Below are 23,696 nucleotides of genomic sequence, written 5' to 3'. Positions count from 1 at the left end.
GCTCTTGGAAAGTAGAACCACATTTGTTAATAACCCCAGAAAGACTGGACCAGCTTATCTACAACACAAAAGACCTTCACCCTCAGGACATAATAGGATTAGCTCTTTATGCATCCCACCAGGACACCTGAGAAAATTAATGTAATCACCCAGCAAGATTCAACCAAGCCGGGGACTCAAGACAACCTACAAAGTTACCCCTGCGTGGCCCCATGGGAGTCTGAAAACCAGGATACATTTCTTGCCACAGGAACAGAAAGCAAGTGCGAAGCCCAACAGAGGGTATAAATATACCTCACTCTCCATTCTATGTAGTCAGCTACCCAGAACCTCATACCATGTGGTTCTGTCCACCATTAAACCATCTTTCCAAACAGTCTCCATGTTTCCAGTGTCTTTCTTCCCACTTGGAACTGAACCCAGATGGACATTTCTTACAACAAGTGTATCAGCATTTCTATTTTAAAGTACTAAAAATATGACAAATAAATGCACTGGTGCAAAAGAATTTTTGACTTTTCTCGGCTCTTCAAGTAGGCGAGTTTTGCTTGGCCAATAACCAGGCAGAGGAAGTATTTCTCTTCTCATAAGTATTATATGACCTGACTTCTATAATTCAATTATTGGGTATTTAAAATATGCTTTGTGAAAAAAAGCTATCTATTCTCAGAAGAAGTAGGCACAATGTTATTTAATGTAGGTGTTTGTTTTTTTAAACTAGAGGATGAGAATCTTATAGTTGAGTCTGTAGAAGAAAATTCAGTAAAATATAAATATCATTTTTATAAATAATATAAAATATCCATAGAAAATATCTTTTACACATTGGAATTTTACACATTGAAATGAAGAAGATGTGCTTTCTTAATTCAAAATTTTAACTATAGGAAATCAGGATTTCCATGGAAAACATTGCTGTGAAAGAATCACTATAATAACATCAAATATGGCCTTTAATTTATAAGCGATACACACCATTATAGAATGGAATATTTAATTTAAATGAGCCAAAAATAAAGTTGCTCATATTAGAGAATCTATTCTAAAATTCTGCTCATTCTTATCTGTAAAAATTGGTTTCCTTGAGTTCTAAGTTTCCATTTGCAGAAAACTTCAAATAATATATTAATACAACATATAGAGTAGTTTTAAAGATTTTCTGAATGAACCATGATGAGTATTAGAAGATACAGAACATTATTAAAAGAAACAGAAATTAAATCAATTCCACACAAATAAGCTTGATTTTGAAATGTGCTGTATAAAGTTTCAGGGAGAATACTAAGACAAAACAAGAGAATCCCCATGAAATCAGAAAAGTATTTAAAACTTTGGTGATTTCACCCTGAGTAAAGTTTTGTGGCAACCTAATTTAATAGGTAAGTTTTTGCACTTATTCATACAATGTTTTGAGATGTTAATGTACATTTTAAAAGAGCATAACATTCTTTATCACATATATTCTGTATCATTGTATACTCTTTACAGCTGGAGGAACATATTTTTTTAAAGTTGTTTTATTTTGAAATCTTCTAGCTTCTTGGAGATTTTTCATTTAATAAAATCACGCAGCTTCTTTAATGAGGTCAGCCAATCTTCGGAAACCCTGTAAAAATAACACTATTTATATGACACGAGTCAGTAAAAAGACGTGGTTAAAAATAAGATTAGTTTGCAAAAACAAAAGTTTGAAAGATGTAGTGAATGCTGATGATATTGTAAACTAGATTTATCTTTATTTCCTTTTATCTCATCCATTTAGCTTATACTATTTTGTACTTTTATTTTGTATAACATTGTTTAACCCTAAAAATAATAGTGGGTATATAATTATAATGAATACTATTATGAATTATTATAATAACAAAATAAAACCAATAAATGTTTGGAACCGTATTATATCAAGGAGTGCACTAGGTGTGCATGTAAAAGAAATTGATTCTTTTCCAATATAGTTTCATCAATACAAATGCAGAAACATAAGTTGGAATTCCAAGATATGAAATAACTACATAGATGATCCATATGTTACCCAATATTTTTTCCATTTACCATATTTCTCATGATCAATGCCACAAGGTTCTACATTGAATGTGCATTGAATTGTTTTATGTAATGTCTATACATATATTTCTCTTAAATATATTTTTTGTTGTGTAAATGGAATTAAGATTTAGATGAAGAGAAATCACTCTTCTATGCATTGGCACTATTCATAAATTTGAGTAGAAATCTTTTTTAAAAAATCCTACATCAACTATATTCGTACTATTCCTGGCAAATTGACTTGATAACTAAATATCTGCAAATGCCTACAATATTTCATGGATATATCTAAATATACAGAAATTAATAGCAATATTCCATTGTTACATGGAGATCATTCTAATATTACATAAAAGCAGGATTCTATGACTGCCTATATCAATACCCTACTCTATAAGACTGAATTAACTTTCTAGTCCTTAAAAGTTTTACAGCAAATAACGAAATCATCCTTTCAACATACACATGAAAAGTAATGTAACATACATGAAAGAATCAAATTTGTTAGCCCAAATTCAGCCGAAACAGAAAGACGGAAAGACTGTAATTGAATAGAACATGGTTTATCAACTATAACATAATAATAATGACTGTGAGTCTTATGAAAAGGCAAACTTCACTCACCTGATCAATCTGACTTGGAGAAGAGAGGGAGAAGGAGGCTCTGACATAAGAACTGGGATCAGAACTGTTAATGTTAAATGAACATCCAGGGACCAGCAACACCTAAAGCAGAACCTTTATCAGTCAGTCATAAACTTCTCATATTAGAAACTGTAAAAAATTTTATTAGCCCTTCCTCCCCATTTTATTTTAGGTTCAGTATTTATTTTTCATACCTGTTTCTCCAAAGCTTTTTTCATGATCAGTTCTTGGGTATCAGGAACTCCCTTAATCTTAATCCATAGAAACATCCCAGCAGCAGGGACATGCCAGTCTGCCAGACCTTAAATGAGAGAAATGAAATGGGAGAATGAAAAACAGAAAAACACATGCATGCCTATAATCAACTAACTTAAGAAATTACTTTAGAAACGCACTGAAGTATAAGTCATGATTTAAAACGTAACTGCATGTGCTGACTTCTTTACCCCGTGAATGGGCGGAAAGTAAACTCAGATCTCTTATCAGAGTAGCAAAAGTTTCTCCTTTTAAGATAAAGCTGAAGTGAAAAGGCTTTCTCCTTAGCTGCTTTTGTCCTATGAGTTACACTATGAGAAAGAACAGGACGAGGAAAACTCATCAATAGTTTCTAAAAAAGAGATACAACCCAGCATTCCTGTGACAGGAAGAATAGTTTACTTCTCTAGTGGGGGTGGGGGGAAGCAAATATTGAAAAGAGATTCAATTTCTCAGGGAACAGAAACTATAGTCTGCAGACTGAATAGTCAATCCGGGGAGGTCTCCCTGGAGCAAAAATCAAAGATGTAACTGAGTACCTTACTAAGATAATCAGCCCCACCACTTTCTTCTCCTACACATGGGGTCCAGTGACACAACAATGAATCCTAAAACAATAACAAGTGATTATGAACGGCTAGGGAAGAAAATTAAAGAATTAGGTGCACAAGTGGTATTTTCATCTATACTTCCAACAAAAGGGCAACATCCAATGAGGGAACAAAGGATTGAAGAAATGAACCACTGGCTTAAAAACTGGTATCATCTACAGAACTTCTGTTTCCTAGATCATGGTCTGCATTGATTGATTGATTGATTTAGTTTATTTGTATGCTGCCCTTCTCCGGGAGGGACTCAGGGCGGCGAACAACTCAGAAGGGGAAAAGGGGATACAAACACAATACACGTAATTAAAATACACAAGAGTCATACAGCCATACAAGTCGAGAGGGGAGGGGAACTCATCAACCCCAGGCCTGCCGGCACAGCCAGGTTTTGACGGCTTTCCGGAAGGCCTGGAGAGAGGTGAGAGGTGCATTACCTACATGAAAGGGCTAGGGGATGGAGACAGCCTCACAAGAACTGGAAATAATGTATTCAGAAAATGACTGGCTCATCTTATCCAAAGGGCTAAAATTGAGGATGGGGGGGGGGTGATCTTCAAGACCTTTAGAACCTAATTCCAAGCAAAAAACACTAGATAACCAATCATATAAGAAGGTAGGGAGTAAAGAGAAAGAAGAAGAAAAGAAATAAAAAACACAATGAAGTAGAGAGTGATGGAAAGGATGGAAAACCCAGTTAAAAAGTAGGAGATATAAAAACAGACCCAAGACGCATTAAAGACTCAAATGTGCAGCAGCAGCCAAAAAAGCTAATACGCTCCTTGGTTGCATTAACAGAGGCATAGACTCAAAATCATGTGAAGTGTTAGTACTACTTTATAAAGCCTTAGTAAGGCCCCACCTAGAATATTGCATCTGCTTTTGGTCACATTACAAAAAAGATGTTGAGACTCTGGAAAAAGTGCAAAGAAGAGAAACTAAGATGATTAAAATCTTGGAGACTAAAACATATGAAGAACAGTTGCAGGATTTGGGTTTGGCTAGTCTAGAGAAAAGAAGGACTAGGGGTGACATGATGGGACTGGAGGCTAAAACATATGAAGAACGGTTGCAGGAACTGGGTATGTCTAATTTGATGAAAAGAAGGACTAGGGGTGACATGATAGCTGTGTTCCAATATCTCAGGAGCTGCCACAAAGAAGAGGGCACCTGAGGGCAGGACAAGAAGCAATGGATGGAAATTAATCAAGGAGAAGCAACCTAGAACTAAGGAGAAATTTCCTGACAGATAGAACAATTAATCAGTGGAACAACTTGCCTCCAGAAGTTGTGAACGCTCCCAAACTGGATTTTTTAAATAAGATATTGGATAACCATTTGTCTGAAGTGGTGTAGGGTTTCCTGCCTAGGCAGGGGGCTGGACTAGAAGACCTCCAAGGTCCCTCCCAAGTCTATTATTCTGTTTTCCTAATATTTGAGAAGCTGCCACATAGAGGGGGTCAACTTATTTTCCAAAGCACCAGAGGCCAGGACAAGGAACAATGGATGGAAACTAATCAAGTAGAGAAGCAACTGGGAATTAAGGAGAAAGTTCCAGTGAAAACAGTGAACAGTGAAAACAATTAATCAGTGGACAGTTTGCCTTCAGAAGTTGTGGCTTCATTACTGGAAGTTTTTAAAAGGAGCCTGGACAGTCACTTGTCTGAAATAGTATAGGATGTCCAGCTTCAGCTGGGGGGTGGACAGAAGACCTCCAAGGTCTCTTCCAACTCAATTCTGATTGACTGATTGATTGATTGATGTAAACTACAAAATCCTGGCTGGGTACAGACTAAACACTACAGTATATGTATGGTATATGCATGTTTTCATGTTAATTAACTGCTGATAAAATAAATGCAACTTATTTTCTTCACAACAAGTGGCTATATTGAAAAATCTGTTCAAATGAAGAAAATAGGATTTCCTTTTGAGTAAACCTCTGCATATATGAGTGAGCTTTAGGCTGGTACCAGAGAATAAGGAAGATGGCCTTTATGGAGCAAAATCAGATTTTCAAAATTCTATTTAGTATAAGTGTTACTAATGAAGCCAGTTTTAGCCTTTCTGTGGGGTTGAATCCCTAGTCTGGTCTATCTAGTGAGGGTGATACAAAGACATCCATCAGGTTGTGTCTGGTGAAATAGCTATCATATTAGTTATAATGGCTAGCTCCAATACAGGTAGTCTTGTATTTGTTTAGTGACTGTTCGGTTACAATGGAACTGAAAAAAGTGGCTTGCAACTAGGCTTCACACTTATAACAGTTGCAGCATCCCCATGGTCCCATGATCAAAATTCTGGTGCTTGGCAACTGGCATTTATTTATGACAGTTGCAGCCTTCTGGGGTCATGTTATCATGATTTGTGATTTTTCCAGCTGATTTCCAACAAGCAAAGTAAATAAGAAAAGCTGGATTCACTTAACAACTGCAGCAAAATAGATCTTGCTTAGCAATGGAAATTCTGTCCTAACAGTTGTCATAAACTTAGTATTATCTATACACAATTTATTGAATAAGTGGTTGTGAACAATTAGCATCACCATTAGTAGACTGTAATAACATGTGGGAAATATTACGGATTTGACAAGTGTATATAACCATATAGCCATATCTATATATCTATATCTAAGGACTGTGTTGAGTTTTATTGGCTAGTAATGATGCCAGTAAATGAAGTTATGTCTGATAGAGGAGCTTCTTTACTAAAAGGAACAACAACTATAAAGTATATTATCTGGAACACTTGTAGGAGCACAGCAGTAGCAGGAATGAAATACAGGAATGAAATGCAAAAGGAAAAGGACCATATTATATTTGCACAGTCAATTCATCAATGAGCACTGAACAATCTTCAGAAGGAAAAAAAATGATGTATTTAACTGAAATTGCTATGTCATAAGAGTTACTTTACATTGCCCACTATAATTGCTTATTTAAATAAAATTGATTTTTCAAATAACCCTACATTAATTTTTCACACATTTCTCAATGAGAAAAGTTGTACATTTCCCTTTTTAATAATCTTTTTTGTATTATATTTCAGTCATATATAAATAGATCAATTGTTCATTATTGACTCCAACCTTTTAGCCATTTGTCTGCTGCATTAAGCATCACATCTCGCTGTTGTTTATAAAAATCCACCACACTAGTAGAAGATGAGAAAAAGAAAAAGAGAAAAGCATCATGACAAAGAAACACTTCCAAATTAACAGTTCTGATGCTGAAAACAAGGAAGGTAATTTAGGAGAGGGGACGCCAACCATGGCAACTTGAAGACTCAGCATAGCTGGCTGAGAAATTCTGACTTGAAGTCCACAGATTGTCAACTCCCTGGTTTAGAGAAGACTTTGTGGACTTTATAGAAAGAAAAATTGGTTATAAAGACTTCTGTGCCTTAAATGACAATCTGTAGATATTCTCCAACATGAAGACAATTTGTTGTTACTACAAGCAATTGTTAAATAAAAATTTGCCAGAAGGAATACTGTATATATAATCAGTATGCAAAGAACATTACATGGCCTTCCTCTGCATGGCTGTTTTGTGTATATCTGTGATGCATTCAAACTATATTGATTTGGGTGCACTTGGATGCATCATTCCTAATAACGATACACAGATTTTTTTGTTCTTTAATGATTTCAGAATCATTAAAGAACAAACAAAATCTGTATATCATTATTAGGATCATTTATTGTTCAGATGACAATGATGATATAAATGTGAAGTATTGGATTTCAATTTTCAGTGACTGTAGCACAAACATGAATATATTTCTGTCTCTTAGCTCTTTTCTGGCACAAAAAGATATTTATAGATTGTATACCTGGTGGGAGAGGATGTCCAAATAATGTGGACTATGGCATTCTTATATAAAACAACATATGCAAGCTACAACTGAAACTGTGACCCAAAAGGAAAACAATATGAGATAGGATGAAAAAAGCCTCAACAAATTACATAGAAGCTTAATTCACAGTTCTAGTAACCATTATCAATGGAAACACTTTGGTAGCAGGAATTTAAACAGAGTTGGTCTCTGAACAGAGTTCATGAAAAAGCATTCCTTTTTTCGTCTGCTCCTTTCAAATGTACAGGACAGATTGCAACTGACGCCTGTGCGGTGATACATTTTAGCCACTTTATATTAATTTCTTGTGAACTTATCCATTTGATGTAAACTATCCAGAGATACCAATTTTGCTTGCAATTTTTTCAGTTTCCCCAATTTGCAATTTATTTATTTTTACAATTTCCAAAAGCCAGGATATAAAATGCAGAGTCCTGCAAAACATGTACAGTAAGTAATTTTTTGATACTGTTAGAAATAGAAATTTTATTCTAAATATTTTTAATTAGAAGTTAGCATCACTTGCTGCATTACCAGATATTTTAGATCACAATGTCCAGAATTTCTAGCAAGTATTTCAATGGATAGCTCTCAGGCAATTAAATCTGAATTCTATACATTCAAATGAATGTATTTCAGCACAATAAATTGCATATATTATTGTGGCCATTATATAAATATGTCTTTATGCACAGAATATGTGTGTGTGTATATGTAGGACTATTTATGACAGTAATATTAAAATATATATTCAAAATATATACAAGAGCATGGTAATTAAAGAAGACATAAAATATGCCAAAACTGAAATATACTAAATATATTTACCTGTCTATGTGGTCCAGGAAACCCTTCAGTCCCCATTGTTGAAGAAGCTGGGCTATTATAAGCTATAGAAATAGTGGGGCTACAGTCAATATGTTATTTGCTCATCAACAGACACCAGTAAAAAAAAACCTAAAATGGCTTAATAAACAAAAAAAGACCATGTAACACAATCCTATGAATAGGATGATTAGTCTCAAAAAATCTACTGCAGGTCCATGTTCAGGTAATTGTTAGGAGTTAAAACTGAATCAAAGAATTAAAAAAATCTATGCACAAGTGCAACCTTGTAAGATTTGAAACTCTACAATCATTTTTATAAATAGATATGCTAGGCACCGATACTATTCTGTTAATACCATAGTATTAACAATAGTAAGTAATAGTAGTTTGGCGTTGTGTACTTTGGGGTGATGTTCAAAGCATTGCTTAATTCAGGCTTGTTCACAGCACTATTAATACAGCTACAGAAGTGGAACAGAGAAAGGGCTCACTGCAGAAAATCTAATACTATATCCATAAGAGTTTTCAAATGCTCACCACTGTAAACAAGTTATAAAGTATTTTAACGTGCTATTAAACAGAATCAGTGACAGAATATTTTCTTTTTAAAATGGCCTAGCTTTTCATCCTTTTGGTATTTTTTTCCTTATGAAAAATTTATTTTTTATTAAAACTATGCTAATCATACATAATACATAGTATTGAGGAATTATAAACAATGAAGAGCTTTTTTTAGTATGTTCAGTTTTAAACAATTCTGTAAATACATAGATGTTATATTGATGTTTGTTTCTAAAAGTTAAGATAGTATATTTTTATATATAGTTAGAAAAAAATGATAATTCTTACTTGGGTGAAGGTACTGGTGTGCATTGTGGAAACCTGTATATGTAGAATAACTCTATCAATTAATGGCTTGGGACCAGTTAGAAATCCAATTCGTAGCCTGTGCAAAAATAAAAATATACTTAAAATACTTTACCTACCCATAAAATGCCATGTCCAAAATTGTGGAAGACAATATATATCCTAATATTCATAGTGATTTTTAGGCAACAAAAGGGAATTATGAAAGTATCAGAAAGAGAAAAACAAACCAATTTTATAAAAGTTAATGAAGTAGGAATCTAAGTATTATGGAACAATTAAGACAAAGGAAATATCTGATACTGTTTCAGGACAAAGATTAGCGTCATGAAAATTGAAGAACAGAAGATGTATACATGGAACAGCACTTGACTGTTAAACCCTATAAGTCAATTTCAAGGAAGACTACAATAAAAATATCTTTTTTTTTCAAATTAAATGTATACCAGTAGCTTTAGGGATTTTCAAGTGTGTGCTTGGCCAGGCAATTCTATGTCCAGCTATGGTGCAATTGAATTTACCCGGATGACAGGATCTTAGAAAAGGAGTCAGTCCTGATTACTCTCCCATCTATGTCCATTGAAAGAAAAGTTGGTGCCCAAGGCTTCGGGAAAGAAAGTAAAGGTTTGCTGTTAGTAACTAATACTTGCACATGGTGGCTCACATGTTATGAAAAAGTTTTAAAAAACAGTGTACATGCATTATGAAACATATTCATGCATCAAAACTGGGCTACGTCCAACATTTCCATTCAGGTATCAGGATTTCCCATTATATTCCTGTCCATCTCAATATCTGTCCCAAATTTATTCTGTAACATCCATCAATTATTTAAAGTATAACCAGGTATGTACAAGAAGTGGCATATTTGGCAATGGAGAATTACCATCATTAATGATTCCTCTTGACCGTAATATATTATTAAGATACAAAAATTCTAAACAGAATGTTTTGGACTAGTGTTTTTTTCCTTAAATTGAAATGTGTGTAGATGAAATCACAGGTATGCTACTCATATTTTTAATAACTGATAAAAACTGATATTGCTCAGCATATAAGTCTATAAACATAATGATACTCTCTTATGGATACTGTTGTGGCTTGAAATGAATATGTACAAGAAGTCTATGGTATGCCTTCATGTCTGTAGCTTTGAAAACAACATCATAATTAATGGAAAAAATATTCTACTGACTGTGGAAATAGTAGTGACAAATTGTAACACGATTTATAAATTCCTATCCAAAGAATTCAGATTCATACATTCTTTGCTGTGCCTTCTGATTCAAAAACAATTGACAAAAAGTCACCTTGTTAAATTGAAGGAAATAATATGGATCATCTTCTATTATAAGGAAATCATACTGTCTTGCAAGCTGAAAGAAATATATACACCTATATTCATACACACAGACAAAATAATAAAATAAAACAATTATTTCACAATGATATATTATGGCTACCAATTAGCTCTTCTCTATTGTTAAATAATCAGTTATTTTATGTTGGGGAAATTCTGAAGTCTGTTTCAATTTTCTTACTGAAATCAACATTGTTCCCAGAAACTCAGTCAAGGCATACAATGGGAATCCCCATGGATGGATATCTGAGAGACCACCTTCTGCTACATACCTCCCAACGTCCGAAAAGAACCCACAGGCTAGGCCCCTTCCGGGTACCGTTGACCGGACAATGCTGGCTGGCGACCACTCGGGGGAGACCCTTTTCTGTAGCTGCTCCGGCTCTGTGGAACGAGCTACCAGCAGAGATCGGACCCTTCCCACTCTCGTGGCCTTCCAAAAAGCCACCAAAACCTGGCTGTTCCGACAGGCCTGGGGTTGCTGATTTTTAAATCAGGTCCAACCCCCAGTTAAGCCAAATGTATGTTGTGTTTTTTTAAACTGTCTTTGTTTCTTTCCCCTATTTGTTATTTTATTTTATCTCGTATTTGTAAGCCGCCCGGAATCCTCCGGGATTGGGCGGCATATAAGCTCATTAAATTATGAATTACGAATTATCCCATAGAGATTCCCACTAATGGCAAAGCACATTACTGCACAAACAAATGTAAATTCAAATACAATTTGATTAAGAACAGTTCAACCTAGCTAATTCTGAAAAAAGTAATTGTATAAAAATTAGAAAAAAAGAAGTAAATTCAAATTAATAGTAGGAAATATGATTGAACAATAGAAATACTATGGTGGGATTTATGGCAAAAATGATGCTGTGGGGTTTTTGATGATTGTCCAGATGAACTCTTTAATCCCTGATAATCCTAACTATTGTGAAGGATTGGAAAAAAGATCTAGAACTACAGATTTCCCAGGCCTGATTTAAAAAGTATTCTCATTCACAACTTCAACCTTTGAAATCAGATAGAATTGTTTCATTGAAAGAACCAATTAACACAAACAAAAAAAGCATGTGAATGTTAATTTCCCCCAGAAAAATTAATGTGGATCTGTATATATAAGAATTATATATCTAGATCGATATGATATATATACTGTAGATATATATTGGTATATATATATATATATAGATAGATAGATAGATAGATAGATAGATATAGATAGACAGATAGACAGATAGACAGACAGACGTAAATATAGATAGATATAGATATGGGCCCAAAAGGGTAATCAATATCATATTTCAATTACATGTTTAATTATCAAATATTTAATCCCAGGTTTTAAAAAGTATAAATTGGAAAAATAAGTAATCTTATGGAATACATTTGTTCTCTCACTGAATACACAAATAAGCAAGGAAACATTATTTTATATCTACCATATACTGACATCACAGATTACTTTTTGAACTATGTATTTTTTTGTTTGCATATTATTATTCTGACTTTCTGAGCAAGCCTTTCCCATGATAATAAACAGTCATTTATTTTAGACTGAAGTTTACTTGCATCTTAGATTAAATGATATAAAAATGCGTATAGAGACCACGTCATTTATTGAATGATTATACCTGATAGATCTCTTTCTTGCGTTCTGTTGTCAATGAGGCTCCTGTTGGATTGCCACCATTAGGAATTGTATATAGAAATTTTGGGGTATCATTCTTGAGCTTTTTTACATCTTCGGGATTCCACCTGGAAAGAACTTCTTTCAAAGCTTTTGGAATCATACCATGCTGGTCACTGGGCACATTTATGATGTTACAACCTAGCGGTCTAAGCTATTTTAATAAAAGAAGAGACACAAACATTTATTGTACATATGCATTCTATTCAGCTTTTGATAAATTAATGTCTAAACTTGCTATAACGTGCTCATATTCCTGTAAACTAAATCATCCATTCTTATATCTCATTGGTCATCTTGTGAATAATAATAATAATAATAATAATAATAATAATAATAATAAGTACATTAAAGAAAGAAACAGAGTCACTAATCCTGGCTGCGCAAGAACAAGCTATCCGCACAAATGCCATTAAGGCCAAAAAATCCTCTGATGATGCCAAATGCAGACTTTGCAAAGAAGCTGACGAAACTGTTGATCACATACTCAGCTGCTGTAAAAAAATCGCGCAGACTGATTATAAATTGCGGCACAATTCAGTAGCACAAATGATCCATTGGAATTTGTGCAAAAATTATAATATTAAAACAGCAACAAACTGGTGGGAACATCAGCCTGAAAAAGTCACAGAAAATCAGATGGTCAAGATCTTGTGGGATTTCCGTATACAAACCGACAAAATACTGGCGCATAATACACCAGACATCACACTGGTTGAGAAAAATAAGGTCACAATCATAGACATCGCAATACCAGGTGATAGCAGGGTCGCCGAGAAGGAACATGAAAAAATCGCAAGATACCAGGACTTAAAAATCAAAATTCAACGACTATGGCACAAACCAGCAGTGGTAATTCCAGTGGTAATTGGCACACTGGGTGCTATTCCAAAAGCACTGGAATTACATTTAAAACAGTTAAAAATTGACAAAATCACCATCAGTCAAATGCAAAAAGCCGCACTGCTTGGATCTGCACGCATATTACGAAAATACGTTACGACGTCCTAGGCCCCTGGGTGGGGCCCGACTAGTAACCAATGCCAAATCCGGCGAAACAACTGGCCGCTGTGATAGAATTGTATAATAATAATAATAATAATAATAATAATAATAATAATAATAATATAAACTATTGTCAGGAGAGAGTACACCAACAGAGTTAGGAAAATTTTGAAATCTAAATTGAATGGTGGAAATACAATCAAGGCCATAAATACCTGGGCAATACCAGTTATAAGATATACAGCTGGTATAGTTAACTGGACACAAGCTGATTTGGACCTTTTGGACTGAAAAACCAGGAAACTAATGACAATGCACTACAGTTTACATCCATATAGTGATACTGATAGAGTATACCTGCCCCGAAAATCAGGTGGCAGAGGATTATTACAAGTGAAGCAAACAGTTGAAGAAGAAAAACATGCACTGGCTGATTGTTTAAAAGAAAGTCAAGAACATCTATTAATCGAAATAAAGAACAAAAATCTACTGAAGGCCCAACAGACGAAACAAGAATACAGAAAAGTGATAAAATCAAGAATGGAGAGTTGGCAGAACAAAGCACTGCATAACCAATTTCTGGAAAAAATAAAAGATAAAGTGGACAGTGAACAAACTTGGTTATGGTTAACAACAGGTACATTAAAGAAAGAAACAGAGTCACTAATCCTGGCTGCGTGAGAACAAGCTATCCGCACAAATGCGATTAAGGCCAAAATCGAAAAATCCTCTGATGATGCCAAATGCAGACTTTGCAAAGAAGCTGATGAAACTGTTGATCACATACTCAGCTGCTGTAAAAAAATCGCGCAGACTGATTATAAATTGCGGCACAATTCAGTAGCACAAATGATCCATTGGAATTTGTGCAAAAATTATAATATTAAAACAGTAACAAACTGGTGGGAACATAAGCCTGAAAAAGTCACCGAAAATCAGATGGTCAAGATCTTGTGGGATTTTCGCATACAAACAGACAAAATACTGGCGCATAATACACCAGATATCACACTGGTTGAGAAAAATAAGGTTACAATCATAGACATCGCAATACCAGGTGATAGCAGGGTCGACAAGAAGGAATATGAAAAAATTGCGAAATTCAACGATTATGGCACAAACCAGCAGTGGTAATTCCAGTGGTAATTGGCACACTGGGTGCTATTCCAAAAGCATTGGAATTACATTTAAAATAGTTAAAAATTGACAAAATCACTATCAGTCAAATGCAAAAAGCCACACTGCTTGGATCTGCACGCATATTAAAAAAATACATTATGACGTCCTAGGCTCCTGAGTGGGGCCCGACTAGTAATCAATGCCAAATCCGGCGAAACAACTGGCCGCTGTGATACAATTGTATAATAATCTTAAAACATTAGAAAAATTGCTCAACTCTGATATATATTTTTCCTATTTCGATTTAGTGTGGAATCTGGTTAGGCAAAGGTTATATGAAGTTAGTTTACTTTAGTCTTATCCAAATAAGACATATTTGGCCTTCTCCAAATATGTTGAGATTGCTGAGTAGGAATTCTGGGAACTGAAGTCTGTGTGATGATGATATTCATTATGCAGGACATTGTTTATATGGAACAGGTCAGCTTTTTAATTTTGAGAATTACATTATATGCACACAATGATGTCTGCAGGGGCAGTTCAAAACAAGACGGAAGTTGTGGCATTGCAGCTGAAGTCTCCCTGTTTTTATTTGTATGCAATGTCAATGTGACCTGGTTACATCATATATGCTACTATAATATGTTAAATGGGTTTCCTACATCATATTTAATATTATATGATATATTTAAGCATGTATTAAAGATGTCATTATGTAAATTATAACATTATCTGCACTGTATGAGATCATTAATCAGGATTGGATACAGATGCACAAACATTCAAATTTGTTCCTTTGAAATGTATAGGAAGGCTCCTAGTTCCATTTCTCCCAGTCTGGTACGCTACCAGTATGCTGAGACTACAATTCCCAGGCTTCTCAGTTAAAATGTAGCTATACTGGTTGGAAGTAGTGGTAGAAGTATTAGGGAAGGCTGTTACTATCTTCCTCTCATCTCTAACCGGGTGAAACATGAATAATTTACCTCAATAAAAGAAATGACATCTGTCTCATATATCTAGCAATAAGATCATAATTTCAATAATATTTTTTTTTTTTTTAAATGTAATCTTTTTTTATTTTTCTTTAAAAAAAAAACAAACACAAATATATCATCATTTGTCAATCATTAAGACATTGAAATACAATTTTTTTTGTTGTGTGTACCCCTCCCTCCCTCCACCCCCCCATCCCCCCTCCTCCTTCCCCCCCCGACTTCCCAGAACCCGTACACGGTATGGATTTTTAACTAACACAGTCTAAAATCTATTGAGAAAAAAGAAATAAAGAAATTAATGACATTCTAGATTGAACTTAGCTTCTTCTTACTGAACTAACTTTTAACAGTTTAAATCATTTCTGATCTTAAGCATAGGCTAACTGGAATTTCTTAGTCCCGTATTTATTTTGTATATAGTCAATCCATTTTTTCCAGTCTCGTTTATATCTCTCATTTGAATGATCTTTAAGATATGCCGATATTTTAGCCATTTCAGCTAAGTTTGTTACTTTCAATGTCCATTCTTGGATTGTAGGCAAGTCTTCCTTCTTCCAATATTGCGCCACCAACAGTCTTGCTGCAGTTATCAGGTGCAGAATCAAATTGGTCTCTACCACTGTAAAATCAGTACATATACCTAGTAAAAATAACTGAGGAATAAACTTTATCCTTTTTTTAAAAACATTTTGCATGACCCACCATATTTTTATCCAAAATGCCTTAACCTTTTGACAGGTCCACCATATATGATAATATGTAGCATCGAGAGAACCACACCTCCAACATTTAGGCTGTACATTCGGATACATAGAAGCCAACTTTTTAGGATCTAAATGCCATCTATAAAACATCTTGTAAAAATTTTCTCTCAGATTTTGAGCTTGTGTAAATTTCACATTTCTTACCCAAATTCTTTCCCATGTATCCAACATTATTGGTTCCTCAATATTTTGAGCCCATTTTATCATACAATCTTTAACTAATTCTGTTTCCGAATCCATCTGTATTAATACATTATATATCCTCTTTATATGCATTAAGCTTTGATCTCTTATTTGTTTAAACAGATTATCCTCAACTTGAATAAAGCCAATTTTTTGATCTATTTTCCACCTAGCCTGTAATTGCCCATACTGGAACCATGTTTGAACTACCTTCTCCTCTTTTAATACCTCTAAAGATTTTAATTGTAATACCCCCCTTTCCGAGGTAAGAAGCTGTCTGTAAGTAAATCTATCCTGTTTTTGTGCTGTATTCATATTTTCAATTGCATGTCTAGGAATTGCCCACATGGGTATCTTGTCATTTAATTTATATTGGTATTTCTTCCAAACCCGCAATAAAGCATTTCTCAAAATATGACTTTTAAAGTTCTTATCCAATTTTTTGTTGAATAACAGGTAAGCATGCCAACCAAATACCAGATAATTTCAATAATATTAATGGAGTGATTAAAGAAAAATAAAATGTGTAAACAATCACAGCAAAAGTTTAAAGAATTTTTTTCTTTTTCTATACCAAGTAGCAATCACCATTTATTAAGTTATAAATGAATTTTACATTTTATTTGAATTGTATAATGAAAAAACACTGCAAGAAATATATTGCCAACTTTTTTTAATTTTTGCATGCACTTTCCTATTACTAAATGGTTTACCAAATTACAAACCTCTTCATAGGTTTTTTTTGGGGGGGGGGAAAATCACGTTATAGAATAGGAAAAGCTACAAAACTGAAGGATAATTATTCACCATTTTAAGGTTAGTTCAGGAAATGCAAATTAAATTACCGGTAATTTGGAAATCAATTTACTGGAAATAATTTCTCACCCTTCTTTCCTAATTCAGCAAAAATCTAAGAAATGGCCTGGTATAAATGGAAGCCAGACCTAAATATGTAGAAGCAAAATTATATGTTTTTACCATCACGGTCTTCCAGATCTGTGGAATACTTACAGCAGCTAATGTCCCAGGATAAGTTGGGGCATCCAAAAGAATGTTATCTCCAGGATTAATAAGCATTTCAAACACCTAAAAATATACAGGACAGTAATTTTTCCTGCTGCAGACAAATATGACCTTTGATAATAACAGAGATTTTTAAATCACAAAAAGTTTTAAAAAAAGGTTTGTATACAGCAATACATAATACAAGGGGAAGGGGAAGCATAAAGAGGAAACAAAACTTTGTTTATTGTAGTAAATTGTTTAAAAACCAAAACCAATTTATGCACATACCAAAGTTAAAGAATTTTAAAACATTGTTCCATTGCAATTCATTTTTGGTTCTTTAAGAATGTAAATGTATCTGGTAAATGGCTTCATAGTTTATCTATACAACTGCTTACTTCATATTTTAATTTTTTATGGGATTATTACATGTAATAAACTTTTATCTTCTGCACAAGTTTGTGAAAAGGCACCTCTCTCTAAGGGAAGATCTCATTGAAATACGTAGGATCTACAATTGCTTTACCTAAGTATCGCTTCTTACTACTGCATTCATTAATATGTGAGCTGAGAAGGAAGAGATTAAACAGAGATATGTTTGTAAAGTTTGTAGTAAATACTAATGATACCTGTAATAGGAAGAAGAAAATAGGATAATCTAAAGACAACCCAGCTGCAAGGATAAGCAATTTGATGTGTTGTATAATCCCTACAAATCCTACATATCTGAAAGCCAAGGCCATTGCAACTTTTTAAAGATTCACAGAAGTTATATAATTATGCTCACTGTACTCACTGTACATTATAGTTCATTTTTCTTACTTTACATAGCCCTTCTTGGCTTCCAGTAGTGATACACATTTCCATTTGTCCTTCCTGAGGACTGTAGTCAACCGTTGGAGGGTTATGAATAGTCTTCTGCATATCCTTCAACCAGGACAACAGTTCTGGAATGCTAAACATGACTACATTAGTAAGGTGTATCATGCATTTCTTCATAAGATTTTCATTCTTTTTGCATTTCTTAGACATATCTAATCTATCTTTTAATTCTTTTATTATGTAGTCACTAATCTGAACAAATACCTTCCTTTAGATCTTGGTTAAACATTCTGTTCTATCATACCAGCTTTTGCTGTTTACTTAAAATACATCCTAGCTTAGACTTACCCTTGCAGTTGTCATTACCATTACCTTCATTATCACTATTTAGTGACGGTAAAAGTCTGATGGCTAAAAACAATCCAATCCAATCCAACAATGCACCTCTTAATTTCCAAATGTTCCTTGAAAGAATCAAGTCTTAGTTACTCTTTGAAAAATGAGTCTACAGGGGCACTATGGATTTCAGGAGAATGTTCTATGGGGACAAATTTAAAAAGTCTTTAAGCTCTTTGGAGCCATTCTACCCTGATTTGCTCAGGAAGAAGCTGGAGCATTGCCTTCAGAACAGATCAAATAGCATGCGTAGAATGCCCTACATATACCTTGAACCTAAGAGCCAAGGTGGTGCAGTGGTTAAATGCAGCACTGCAGGCTACTGCTAGATCAGCAGGTCAGCGGTTCAAATCTCACCGGCTCAGGGTTGACTCAGCCTTCCATCCTTCCGAGGTGGGTAAAATGAGGACCCAGATTGTTGGGGGCAATATGCTGACTCTCTGTAAACCGCTTAGAGAGGCCTGAAAGGCCTATGAAGCGGTATATAAGTCTACTGCTATTGCTATTGCTATTGCTAAGTAATTCTCACAACTAATGCAACTTCTGTAATATTGGTGTAGCTCTGCCATACTGATTTTCACCTGCTACCATATAGGCCATTGCATTTGTATCACCTGAGTTGTCTTCAAGAGCAAATTCAATCAGAGTAGGTTTCAACTGTTCATGTTTGAATTGACAAGAGAATAAATGAGATGAGACTGTACTTTAGGAGGCGCCGTCTTATTCTACCACCTCTTACTATATTCAATAGCACAGTATCAACAGCAGAATCCTTCAGGTTTGGGGGTTCTATAATCTCCCAGGATTTGAAATAGACACCTAACATTAGAACCATTATTAAAAAAAAACCACAACAAAGAATGGTCTTCCCGTGTTAGCCCAGAAAGTTCAGACTGCTCCAGGAGCTGTTGATACAGTTTTACAGAGAAATTATTGAGTTGTCATTTGTACTTTTATACTTGTCTGGTTTGACATAGCAACCAAAGAGGATGGGTACAAACACAAGCAGATAGTTAGGACTGCAGAAAGAACAATTGCAACCAGCCTGCCTTCCATAGAATATCTCTATATCGAATGGTTGGAACAATGTCAAACTAGACACAGGGATAGTTTCCTCCCTTGTGCAATCACTCTGCTGCACATCTAATTCTCACAGTACCATCTAATGTCTATGTACACTTACCCATGTTGTATGGCTGTAGCATTATTATTCTCCTTATATTTTTTACTACACCCTCTTATTGGTATTATTATGATTACTATTATTCTGTTGCTTTGCATGTACACAGAGCTTCTGCACTGGAGACAAATTGCTTGTGTGTCTAATCACATTTGATGAAATAGACTATTCTAATTATAATGATTATCATTAAAATCTCCCATTCTAAAGGCATCTGCAACTGGTGTACTAGCTTATGCTGGACAAAGACCCCCCCATAGCTACATTTTCCACTTTGGTTTAAAAGGATTCCCCAAGTTGTAGACCTGTTAGTCCAAGAGAATGCAGTTTTGTCAAGACAATCTGCTGCTTTCTGGATAAGCAAAGTATCCATTCTTGCCCTATTTCCTTATCTTACCTACACTAAACATTTTCAGGGAGGTCAACAATGGAAAGAAAGCTCTGCAGTAGATAAAGGAGACTATTTCTCCTGCCCCCACATTTGGAAGGTTTTTTTTATGGAGTTTGTGGTTTCAAAATCACCACTTTTATTTGCCATTAAAATACCCCGCTGAAGCAGAATACTGGAGAGCTCTCCTCATCAGCTCTTCCTTGATTTCAACTCTTGTTTCATCTTTAATGATAATGGTAGCACTTTTGAAAGGAAATGTGTTGGAATTTGGTGCTCCTCCAGCCAGAGAAATTAACGATGTGGGAGATTGCTGCATCAATTCAGCTAGAGTAAAAGAATACACAAAAACAAAACTTAAATCATACCTGATATGATTAGTACTACCTGTCTGAGTTGCAAAAATATAGACTATTATGAAATCGCAACAAAATCCCCCAATGCTTTGTTGTCCCCTAGGTGTCATCTAGATTTTTGCCAAATCTGGTAGCCTGTGTGGACATTTTTTAAAATAGCTGCCTAGTTTTCTGCACTAATTGAATGATTTTGTGAACATTGTTGAAACATATCAGAAGAGGAATGTTACAACAGTTTTGGCTGGCCCCAGTCTCATTTGGGTGACTGGAAGATCACGAGATCAACCATTTGTGATCCAGGCCTTCATCCATTATCCGATGGAATTGATTGTATATCAGCCAGGCTTCTGGGAGATTATGAAGTTTGCCTGGATGCAGTACATTAGCATCCTCCTGATTTTTTTGTGGATTTTTGAAAGAATTTTAAAAAAATATTTATTTACTAATTTATCTAGAAAGCTGATATTGTGCAAAGTACCATCTTCCATGACATATTTTCAGAAATAATAAATCTCTGCACTTTATATGAAACAAATTTTGGAACAAAAAACTCCAAGAAGACTTGAAGCTCAAATAATTGTTTCCTATGTAATTTCTGAGCATTGTTATCCCCCCATTTGTCTTCTTGGAAATAAGTGGCCAAAGATACCATAGCACTCTTTCTTCTGAATGGGAAGTTCTCTTAGGTCAGCTATTTTGTGTGTGTATGTGTGGGGAAATCACAACAGTTTAGAAATCCCAGAAGTGTCCATCTCCATATATCATGTTTTCTTAATAATCATGTCTATGACAATCCCTAACTAGAATTTGAGGAAAGTCTGAAGAATTAATTGCAAAATATATACTTACTGAGGACTCTTATTGGAGATGCTTTCCTTGCTGCACTTACTGCAGTAATGAATCGTGAATAATTCATGCTTAATGCACCAAGTAGCAAAGTCAATCTTCAAAATAAACTGGATAATAAGAGCTAAAATCAAGACAAATAAACATAAGCACACAAAATGTATGGTATAAAATCCTATTATCTGCAACAGGCATTTAAAGAAATGTAACATTCAAAAGAGAATGGGTCACATCTATCATTCATTACTTAAACTTTATTTGTTCAAAAAAAATTTCTTCAAAAAAACATTCCTGTTAGAGATATAATTTTGGAAAAAATATTATCAAATATTCAATGCAAAGATACAGAGCATGAAATAGTAAACAATCAATGTAAGATATACAATATGAAATATTAAAATTAATGATAATTTTCATGCTGTTTGTCATAGAGTTGAAAGCCTGTTATTTACATTACCACCATTTTCTGTTCACTGTTTTGGCTTTTTTAAGGATACCTAGGATTTTCTAGAACTGCCAAACAAAAGACATTGTCCAACTATTCTGATTTTTTTTTAAAAAAATGTCCATTTAGTTAAAAATCTTGTTTTTTACCCATATTTTCAAAACTGGAGTTTCTAGGTTCTGTAACATCTCAAGGCTTAAAATGGATATCTAACATCAAATACATCATCAAAAAAGCACAACAAAGAATGTTCTTCCTGAGCCAACTCACGAAGCTCAGGTTGCCCAAGGAGTTGTTGATACAGTTCTACAGAGGAATTATTGAGTCTGTCATCTGCACCTCCATAACCGTCTAGATTGGCACTGCAACCAATTAAGACAAACAAAAGACTTCAACGGATAATTAGAACTGCAGAAAAAAACAATTGCTACCAATCTGCCTTCCATTGAGAACCTATATACTGCACGAACCAAAAAGGGGGCTGTGAAAATATTTACAGACCCCTCACATCCTGGACATAAACAGTTTCAATTTCTACCTGCAAAACAATGCTATAGGGCACTGCATGACAGAACAACTAGACACAAGGGCAATTCCCCCCCCTCCACATGCCATCACTCTGCTAAACAACTAATTCCCACAACACTATCAAACTATCTAGAAAGATAGTTTTATCATCATTATTCTCATCTTCCCTATTCTCTATCACCTTATCTTCTTATGACTCTAACTTGTTGCTTGTATCTTATGATTTAAATTGTTTAATTAGTACCCTGGTATGATTTATGTTGATTGCTTATTTAGTATCCATGACTATCACTAAGTGTTGTATCTAATGTTTTATGATCTATTTTTATAATTACTTTTACAATGACTATGATAATAATCTATCACTATTGTTGTATGTACACGGAAAGCTTATGTACTGGAGACAAATTCCTTATGCGTCTGATCGCACTTGACTAATAAAGAATTCTATTCTATATATGAAATGTATTTTTCCAATAAGCAACAACCCCTCTTATATTAACAACTACAATAAATGACATGCAAGCCCACTGATAGACTAGATATTTTTATTACACACTTCTCAGGAATTATGTATGAGGAATATAATTTCAATTATTTTTTCTTCTTCCTATTACAATTTGTCTAGAAATATATTTGAGAGCACCACTATTCTGAAAAAATTCTGCTGTATAACTCATAAGAGATACCTTCAACTAGAACTAACCACATATTGTTCTAACATTGTTAAAACTAACCACATATTGTCTTCCTATTGTTCAGGTTGAGAGTAGGCTTTCATGCCTACTAGTTTCTAAACTAGTACCTTAGCCACCAGACCAAATTGGCTCCCTGCCCACAAATTACAATGGTTGGGTTTGCATGAAGATATTAGGCAACATTCGGCCAATTATACCTTATGTGGATTTTGTTTGGTTATTTATTCCAGGCATCTGTATCTGCCACATCTACTCTGAAACTTCCGGATGACTACTATAAACTGGCAAAGAATATTTTCTGTATCTCTATGCTGGCATCTAGTGGTTGTTCAGCTTTTTAAACACAGTAATCCATATAAGGTGGACCAAGCACCAGCGAGGAAGAATTCTCTCTTATATGTACCCTGAATGCTTGTTTTCTTGAACAGGTGCTGAATGTTTCTCTTTAATCACTTTCCACCTCGTGCTCTCTCATTCTCTTCCCAGCCACACAGGGATAGAAGCTTATTCTAGAAAACGAGAAGAACTATTGGGGCACCGTTCGTGGGCAGAAAGCATAGCTTTAAGTTTCCCTACCTGTGACTCCAACCGCAATTTGTGATGCCGCTTATCTGGAAACAGGAAGGACTAAGAAAATTGAGCAAAGCCACGCTCCTCTATTCTGCCCACCACGTTTCCTTTAAAGAAGGCAACACAAAAAACCATGAGCCAGGCAAACTGTGCTGCCCCAGCAGTATAAACAGTAAATAGTGTAGTAATTAAGAGCTGTCTCCTTTAAGAAACTACCTCCTGGGAAATGTAGGCAGAGACTGCCT

The 23,696-nt window shown here is 34.6% G+C and overlaps 1 protein-coding gene across 5 annotated transcripts; it reads right to left on the bottom strand.

The window, feature by feature from the left end:
- Positions 1–758: 758 nt before the first annotated feature.
- AADAT (aminoadipate aminotransferase) lies at positions 759–23,639 on the bottom strand. 5 transcript variants are annotated; one of them, XM_032223943.1, is made up of 15 exons: positions 23,458–23,639; positions 21,926–22,044; positions 21,214–21,334; positions 20,167–20,335; positions 18,045–18,177; positions 17,229–17,303; positions 12,093–12,302; positions 10,415–10,480; positions 9,626–9,708; positions 9,087–9,183; positions 8,238–8,299; positions 6,640–6,704; positions 2,886–2,992; positions 2,671–2,772; positions 759–1,606 (listed from the first exon to the last, which is right to left on the bottom strand). In XM_032223943.1, the coding sequence occupies exons 3-15, from the start codon at positions 21,278–21,280 to the stop codon at positions 1,565–1,567; spliced, it is 1,278 nt and encodes a 425-aa protein (XP_032079834.1). In that variant the 5' UTR covers positions 21,281–21,334; positions 21,926–22,044; positions 23,458–23,639; the 3' UTR covers positions 759–1,564. The 5 variants fall into 5 exon arrangements, with proteins under 5 accessions (XP_032079834.1, XP_032079833.1, XP_032079831.1 ...); XM_032223942.1 differs by having other exon boundaries at positions 21,926–22,017; XM_032223940.1 differs by lacking the exon at positions 23,458–23,639 and adding an exon at positions 23,079–23,390 and having other exon boundaries at positions 21,926–22,017.
- Positions 23,640–23,696: the final 57 nt, after the last annotated feature.

The sequence above is a fragment of the Thamnophis elegans genome, chromosome 9 (genome assembly GCF_009769535.1).
Source record: "Thamnophis elegans isolate rThaEle1 chromosome 9, rThaEle1.pri, whole genome shotgun sequence".
NCBI lineage: Eukaryota > Metazoa > Chordata > Lepidosauria > Squamata > Colubridae > Thamnophis > Thamnophis elegans.
The sequence above is the reverse complement of the archived record's forward strand: the minus strand, read 5'-3'. Positions and strand labels throughout refer to the sequence as shown.

Excerpts from the sequence above, each read along its gene's own strand:
- AADAT (XM_032223943.1), bottom strand. The coding sequence starts at position 21,280 with ATGAATTATTCACGATTCATTACTGCAGTAAGTGCAGCAAGGAAAGCA. Across the intron at positions 12,303-17,228 it reads ATCCTGGGACATTAGCTGCT|CTTAGACCGCTAGGTTGTAA; the intron begins GTAAGTATTCCA and ends TTATTAAAATAG. Across the intron at positions 9,709-10,414 it reads ATTTCCTTCAATTTAACAAG|CCTTGGGCACCAACTTTTCT; the intron begins GTGACTTTTTGT and ends TCTTTCCCGAAG.